A 7,939-nucleotide genomic window follows, 5' to 3' on the forward strand; every position below is an offset into this window, starting at 1 on the left:
GACGTCCAAACGGACGCGTCGTGTCAGTTTGCGTCGGGCGAAATGGTCGAAAGTGTCCGGGTGTCCGTTTGCGTCGGGGGGTGGCTCCAGCGGCACGACGCATAATTTTTTTTCATTCATACGCCATAATTTACATGATAATAAAAAGGACATAAAAAAGCCAGAAAGGGGTGCTAAAATAGGCGCTGTCTACTGGTCGTCGTCGCTGACGAGGTCAATCAGCTGCGGCGTCGGCCATGGAAGCGCGTACGCCGGCGGTGGAGGAGGTACCGCCGCACGGGCAGGAGGCTGTGGCCAGGGATCCCACGCTGGAGCAGCAGGCGGAGCGCGGACGTTGGAACGCGTCGGCGTGGCCGGAGGAGTCGCCGGCCTCCCCTGCGCGAGCGCTGACTCGCGGAGCTGGATTGCGAGCCCGTCCCACAAAGCGAGCTCGTTGAGCTCGTCCTGCTCGCTGTTGGCGAGTGCCATGGCAATGGCCTCCTCCTCTGAAATGTCCGGCGGCTGGTTCTTCGGATCTCACGCCGGTCCGCCGTCGTCGTGGTCGTACTGCGCCATGGTCACGTCGCCGTCCTCGTCCTCGTCGCCGTCCTCGTCCGCGTCCTCGTGGTCGTTCTCTTCTTCTTCGGCGGCGATCTCGCGCTCGAAGTAGTCTACGTCGGCGAGGTAGGCAGCGCGGCACCGCGCGTCGAACTCCCACGCCCCGAAGGAAATCCAGTTGTAGGAGTTTAGCGCGTACGCTGGATCCTCCCGCAGATCCGGCGGCAACACCGCGCGGCAGCGCCGCACCTCGTCGCGCCGCTCTCGGCCCGAGCGCGGCACGGGGGGGGGGGACCGGCACGCGCTGGGAGTTCAGGTACCAGCCCCCTCCCGGCAAGTTCGCGTCCGGCCATGGTACCGGCCGGTTTTCCTCCCATAGCTGCCGAGCGAGGTCAATGCGGACGTACCGGCCGACCCGTGCTTTCTTGCCGGAACGCGAGCCGCTAGGCTCCTGGTCGTTCTTCGTCTTCCGGAACGGCCAGCATTTCTTCCCCATGGCGTCGGTGTGGTGGCTACTGTGGGATTTTGCCAATGGTTTTGGTCGGGGAAATGGGCCGGCAGCGTCCCTTTAAGGCTCCGACGCCATCTCGCCTTCAATGGCTTGCCAGTGCAACGCTACTAGCTGCGCACGCTCGCGGAAGCCGAGGCACGCCATTAACGCGCGTCGCCCAGAAGTAATACCGCGGAAGACGAAGCAGTTGTGCCGCTGCCAGGCGAGCCCGATGGGGAAGCGAGCGGACACTTTGCGCGTCCGTCGAGCGTCCGCCGAGACGGAAACCTGGCGCATATTTGGACCAGGTTTGCGTCTCCACGGACAGCCCGATCACTTTGCGTCGCTCCGCTGGAACAGGTCCCAGACGCATTTCCGGTCACGGTGGACACAAACGCGCCGCTGGAGATGCCGTGAGAGCGAGAGCAGCAATGGAGCATCGGAAGAGGAGAGCAATCGAGTGGAGAGAGTGAAGGCCTAGAGAGTGGAAAGGGAGTAGCTTTCATTGTCTCCATCTCTGCACACTACTACCACAAATCCCACCCTTTTAATGCCCTTCTCAAACCCCTCAAACCTTGTCCCTTCTCCAAGCCTCCCTTGGCCTTTCCGGTCTCTGCCTGCTTCTCGGGCGCAGCACCAGCTGTATTGTGTCCTCTCCCCTCGCAGCCTTTCCCTCCCCCGTCAACTCATCTATATATGCTCCCCCATTTCCTGCGCTCCAGAGTTCAGAGACACACACAGAGGTAGGGTGGCTCTTGTGACCTGTGATCTTGCTGTGGCTCTTGTGACCTGTTTGAGCAGCTAGCGTAGAGAGAGAGAGAGAGAGAGAGAGAGAGAGAGAGAGGAGAGAGATGGCTTGGAATGGTTCCGGCGACGACGAGAGTGGGCTCGAGCTGAGCCTCGGCTTGCCTGGGTACTTCTCCGGATCACAAGGCCAAACAGGTGGCGTTTCATGTTCGATTCTTGTTCTTGCTCCAAAGTTTCATTCTTTGCTCAGCTTGTTCGGACTAACTAAGCTTTTTGCTGTTCGAACTTTCAGGTTCCAAGGAGGAGAGGAACCGTGGTGCTACTGGGGCAAAGGGTAGAACCAACGGCTCAAAGACAAGGTTCGGTTCTTTACCCTGCCTTTTTTGTTTTGTCCAAGCTTGAAGCTTCTTTGCCGTGGCAGTCGCAGCTGATTGCCTTGTGCCTGTCGTCCACTTCTGTCTTTTCTTTGAAGAAATTCTTGTTGCCAGCCACTTACTTTTATCGTGGTGCGTCTTTATATAGTTGAGTGAGATGCATCCTTGTTCTGAGAAAATCTCGGTTAGTGGAGATGCGTATGGAGCGAAAGAGCCAATCTTCTGCTACTACAAGATTGCGCTCATTCACTTGATTCTTGTCTCTGCGACGTGCAGCAGAACGCTAGCGGCCGCTGCTCCGGTGGTGGGGTGGCCTCCGGTGCGCTCGTTCCGGCGGAACCTGGCCTCCTCCTCGGCGTCCAAGCGGCCGCCCGCCGACCCACGCAACGGCGCCGACGACAAGGCCGGCTACAAGGGCCTGTTCGTGAAGGTGAACATGGACGGCGTCCCCATCGGCCGCAAGGTGGACCTGAAGGCGCAGGGCGACTACGGCAACCTCTCCGTCGCCGTCGACCGCCTCTTCCGGGACCTCCTCGCCGGTACGCACGCACCGTCCGGCCGGCCGGCCGGCAGCATACGAGTTGGATTATGTAGAGAGTCTAGAGGCTCAACTTGATATGTCCTCTGTTTGTGTGTGCCGCAGCTCAACGGGATCAGAGGTCCTGCGCGGAGGGGAACCAGCCGTCGATCACCGGACTGCTGGACGGCAGCGGTGAGTACACACTGGTGTACGAGGACGACGAGGGCGACCAGATGCTGGTCGGCGATGTCCCATGGGAGTAAGTTTTTCTTCAGTATTCCAAATGCATGCAACGCCGAACTATCTGAGTATCTGTTCTTCTTGACTTAATTAAATGTAAATCTCATGAATTCCATTTTCCAAAAAAAGTATAGCTCATAAGTTCCTCTTGCCGCAATCGTTCTTGCAGCATGTTCATCGCCACGGCGAAGAGGCTGCGCGTGCTGCGGAGCTCGGATCTGAACGCTCCCTCGGTCGGTGCAACTGAAACTTACTAAATTCTGTTGGGATGTTTGCTCCACAATATGCACTTGAGCTGATCCTTCGTTTCATGTTCTTGTTGCAGCTACGAGCGGCGCTGAGCCGGAAGAGGGGAGCAGCTGATCAGTGCTGAGCTATCTATCTATCTCCGTTTTATTTTTGTACTCGCTAAGCTCTGCTAGTATCGATCTGTATAAAATTTGCCAATCACCTTGGGCTGTCATCATGTCACGTTGCTATCATCAAGTAGTAGACCAGATTTGTACTGTTAAGATCATGTATCTAGCTGCAGTGCTGTAACTCGTAAGGTGTTGATTTTTGGAATGCCAAGTTTGGCTTTATCGATCGACTACTGTTCTTTTGCCTGTGAGAGGGAATCTTGGTTTGGTCAGTGCAGGCATCGCTGCTCTTCACTGTCCACGTACAGCGTTGTATGTATTGTTGCTTGCTGGACTGGTTTTTATCTTCAATGCCAGTGCGCTATGGATTCTCGTGATGTCTGCACAGTTCGTGGCGTGTTTTGCGCCAGCCAGCAACGAAGCACACGGGGATGCTAAACTATTTCAAGTTCAAAATTTAAGAGTAGACAAAAACTGGTAATAGGTATTTTATTGGACAAGGGATTTCGAAAGACAGAAGATCAATACTGACTTATGGGACTGTAGGAATGCACTTGTAGTTTCCTATAATTTTTTTTACAGTATTTGTTAAGCAATGCAGAGTATTCTATCAGAATTTCAGAGTCAAGCGCAACAGTCTTACCCGCAAAAAAAAAAAAAAAAACCCGCAAGGTTGTCGTTCCATCTCTCACAAATTGAGCGGTTGTTTTTTCTGAAAAATATCGTCCATTTTTTTGACTATCGATCTGCACATGAATTATTTATCGATCTGCACATGAATTATTTTTTCAGCAAAATAGCGCACTGTATGGACACTTGGACAACCCACAAACAGACTAGACCATGCTTGGTGAAGTCGAATTGCACTTCTTTTGTATTTACACTTTCTGTGTAATTGCAATTTCTGTGTGCAATAGCAATGTTTTAATTTCACATAACATCTGGAAGGGTTTTGGTTATTTGTTGTTGTCCTCTAAACATTTTCCGACACAGTGTATGCTAAATAGTAGTTCCAAATAGTGATTTTGGCTTTTGACATTGGTTCCCTCCATTGTGGAGGACATTGTCATAGCCAAACGTTATGGCATGGGAGCAAGTAGATGCTCCTATTGCCAAATTGTTTTTCTCACTCCTCTCTCTAGTGTCTCTCTTTATTATGGGCCGTGTAAATCTTTTATCTCTAAATAGGAGTCCACCACTACAGGATTTTCCTGACTTCTCGTGAAGCCACGTCACCCCGATTTCACCAACGTCGTACTGGCTTGCTTTCCCCCTCGCTACGGACCGATATGGGCTGGAAGAGATGGGCTCCGTCGGCCGGCTCGCAAATGGGCTACAATAGCTTTCCTCGGCTCACTAGATGGCCGCTCTACATACTCGATGGACGCCTGGACGTTCGACCTGAAAAAAGAAGCGGCTGAAACTCTGTTCGTCTTCCTCCGTCGCCGTCAGTGTCCGTCCTCCTCCCACGAATGTGCCTCGGTGATTTAATACTCATGAAAACACTGATAAATTCGAGCATTAATGAGTCAAAACTGCTCAACGAAGCTCATCCGTCACAGCCATTGTCTCCAGCTTAAAAAGCAGGTCATGGTGCCATCCGCATCCACACAAATCACACAGCCTACTCGCACCGCCACCACGCCCAGCGGCCTCCATGATGGTACCTGGCCGCTCCCCTTTCAAATTCCTTCTTTGTATTTTTTTAAATCCCTAACTCCCCTAATATATCATCCCAATTTTGCAGGTTGATCTCCGGGTGGAAAATGACGCTCTACACCAACACCCTATTGCATTGGATTTTGTCCGCTGATGCCTCAGGCCCTCCCGATTTTTTGGATTTCCTGGCTTCTTAGTCTGTCCATGCGTATGTTCATGGTTCTGACCCTCCATCACCACCACAAGTGCCCCAATGAACACCGTTGTCCCTTGCGTATCCAGGTTTCATCTGTCCGTATATATCCCCTAACTGGAGCTTCTTTATTTTTTTTCGATGCAAGATCGTGATTGATAGATGCTAAATGGTGTGTTTAAAGTAGAGTTGTTATATGGAAATTTGGTACGAAGTTGTTCAGGTGTGTTTATGCATAAAGGAGAGTGCCATCTGTTCGATAAAATGCATAAACGCAGTTGCATCCTTTTTGTTGGCTTGCAGGTTGGATCCTAGCTCGGTAAATTGTATCTTGGCATTACTGCTAACTTTTCAAGCTCATTCGTGAAGGTATACAACAAAGCTTACACCATTTCTTCTTCTCTCATGAGGATTTCATTGAAATAAATCACTGCTAATGTTCAACTTGATTTTCAATGAAGGTACCTATTTATAACAACATGTTTATCAGTTGCAGTACCAAACACATATATAATGAGATGGTAGGGATTTTCCTTTTGCTATTCTCATCTATATGTGTCTTCTTTACATTCTAGAGGCATCACATTACCTCCATTAATTATGCCCTTTTGTCTTCTATGTTTATTCTTCTACCAGCGTTTATCTTCAAAGGCCTCAACATTCCATGTATACCAATAAGCTCTCAACACTGGATAGTATCTGTTCACAAAGTGTATTTTTGCTTGGGATGAGGTCGCAAGTTGTATGACATTCCAAGAAAATATGTGGTTACTCCATAGTCCAGTCGTTTGAGCATATTGTAACATATATCTTAGCTTGCATACTATCGGTATCGCTACATCATTACATTCAGATTTAAGTTTGTTTATCTCATATATGTTTGGAACAAAGTAAAAATATCTCATCATGTACAAATGGATTCTGTACAGATGGTGTGCATTGTTCTGTTGACCTGTTTCTCTCTCTCCGAGTTTCGTTACTGTATCGCGTTTGCTATCTTCAATTTATTGCAGGCCGGCATCTCTTCTTCTGCTGTCTTCTTCAATTGTACGGCTCGCACTGTATGTAGTTTTGAATATTTATCATGATTATATACCCACTCCGCCAAAGATTGCTTATTCAATTGCCCGTTCATCAAGCAGCTACAGTGGAGTAATTATCATTGGTTTGCTAAACTCCGAGTTGTATGCCTGTAATTTTAGTTGTTGAACTTGGTGGGTGTCTGTATTATCATTGCTTTGATAAACTCCGAGTTGTATGCCTGTAATTTTAGTTGTTGAACGTGTTGTGTATGTTATCCTTGGTTTGCTAAACTCAGAGTTGTATGCCTGCTATTTGAGTTGTTCAACTCGGTGTCTGTAATTTATGTGATTCATATTATGTGTACTTGGACGTATGTCATCCGCTTCTCCTTTGCTCAAGACAGCAGAAAAAAGGTCGTTGTGAAGATAACATCACCGACCAATATATGTTTCTGTCCTCCTGATGGTCCTTCCCATATTTGTAAAATCATACTTTTGATTAACAATATACTCTAAGAAGGCAATAGTCTAATATTTGCTTCCAACGACAACATTAGTTGTCCATTGAATAGTTAAGCATATCTATGCTTATTTAGCATTTGAGATGTATCATGGGAAACCTCTTAATTAATGTAGCATGTTCTTATATATAGTCAGCCCATCTTTTCTACTTTATTTTGTTTCCAGTTCCAAGAGTTTTGATATGCCAATATCCCGCTGCAAAGCGCGGGGTATCATCTAGTATAACTAGAGAGAATGTAGATTTTTTTTTTTGGCAATCTACACATTGTACGAAACTTAACCATTTGCCACAAAAGTCATTTTTCAATAGGTTGCATATTTGGCATTCGTCAAAACTGTGGATGCTATTGCATGCCAGACAACCGACGGATGAGCTCTGGGTTTGTCGGATAGACGTTAGAAACACCCCTAGGGTGATTTTGGGTCCTCGCAGATGACAAGGACATTTACGACGAGGTGGACAGCAATGTTGAGGCGGAGGGGCAGGGCAACACGTCTGGAGGGGCGATGCCGTATCTCCGGCGTGCTTGTGCAACTCCGGCAAAGGATAAAACAAGGGATCTGCCCTCGGATGGCTCTGCGAGATGGAGGAAGAGACTAGAGAAGATATCAAAACAATAGATTGCGGCAGTCGCCGACAGTTTCTTCATATTCACATGTGCCTTTCAGGTCGAAGACGCTAGATTTCCGTCAATCGTTGTGGTCTTGCCGCCCCGTGCTAGAGTCATCGACATTCTGTCTTCAAGATGAGATGGAAATGGCGACCTAGACAACGGCGAGTCGCAAGAACATCAAGGATATTGATCTCAGAGACCGACGCGACATCGCATGCGAGGACATGCAACAACTTAGGTTTGAATTTCGAACCCACGTGATTTTCGGATTGAAGTAACGAACGTGGGCTCAATGAAGTTGCATCAAAGCCCACTGGCGAGTTTCATTGACCAAACGGGCCAACAAGCTCAGCCCAAACACACGATCACGCGCCCTACGCAATTACATTTTGTGACCGAGAGAATTGTCCCCGTGGTCTCTCAAGGTTTTCGTGGAAAAAAACACGCCGACAGCTCCTCTCATGGCGGCTATGCTCATGGAGGGTCGTGGTGGTGGAAGAGGGGTGCCAATTGCTCGTGATCTAGGCGATAGAGGTGCGGGCCGTGGCGGTAATGGTAGCTGTGGTGCACCACAAGGAAACGGTGGCACCGATAACTTCGTGCATCCACTACCATTTAATAATTTTTTCGTCGGCGGTCCAAACGGGACGGCTGCCAATAGA

General features: G+C 49.2%; 1 protein-coding gene across 2 annotated transcripts; it reads left to right on the forward strand.

Moving 5' to 3' along the window:
* The first annotated feature begins 1,587 nt into the window (after nt 1–1,587).
* LOC127295282 (auxin-responsive protein IAA16) lies at nt 1,588–3,495 on the forward strand. Of its 2 annotated transcripts, none has more exons than XM_051325197.2 (6): nt 1,588–1,969; nt 2,067–2,133; nt 2,425–2,687; nt 2,792–2,927; nt 3,078–3,141; nt 3,234–3,495. In XM_051325197.2, the coding sequence occupies exons 1-6, from the start codon at nt 1,879–1,881 to the stop codon at nt 3,279–3,281; spliced, it is 669 nt and encodes a 222-aa protein (XP_051181157.1). In that variant the 5' UTR covers nt 1,588–1,878; the 3' UTR covers nt 3,282–3,495. The 2 variants fall into 2 exon arrangements, with proteins under 2 accessions (XP_051181157.1, XP_051181168.1); XM_051325208.2 differs by having other exon boundaries at nt 2,428–2,687.
* Nucleotides 3,496–7,939: the final 4,444 nt, after the last annotated feature.

This window comes from Lolium perenne, chromosome 1, assembly GCF_019359855.2.
Source record: "Lolium perenne isolate Kyuss_39 chromosome 1, Kyuss_2.0, whole genome shotgun sequence".
NCBI lineage: Eukaryota > Viridiplantae > Streptophyta > Magnoliopsida > Poales > Poaceae > Lolium > Lolium perenne.

Excerpts from the sequence above, each read along its gene's own strand:
- LOC127295282 (XM_051325197.2), top strand. The coding sequence starts at position 1,879 with ATGGCTTGGAATGGTTCCGGCGACGACGAGAGTGGGCTCGAGCTGAGC. Across the intron at positions 1,970-2,066 it reads CGGATCACAAGGCCAAACAG|GTTCCAAGGAGGAGAGGAAC; the intron begins GTGGCGTTTCAT and ends TCGAACTTTCAG. Across the intron at positions 2,688-2,791 it reads CTTCCGGGACCTCCTCGCCG|CTCAACGGGATCAGAGGTCC; the intron begins GTACGCACGCAC and ends TGTGTGCCGCAG.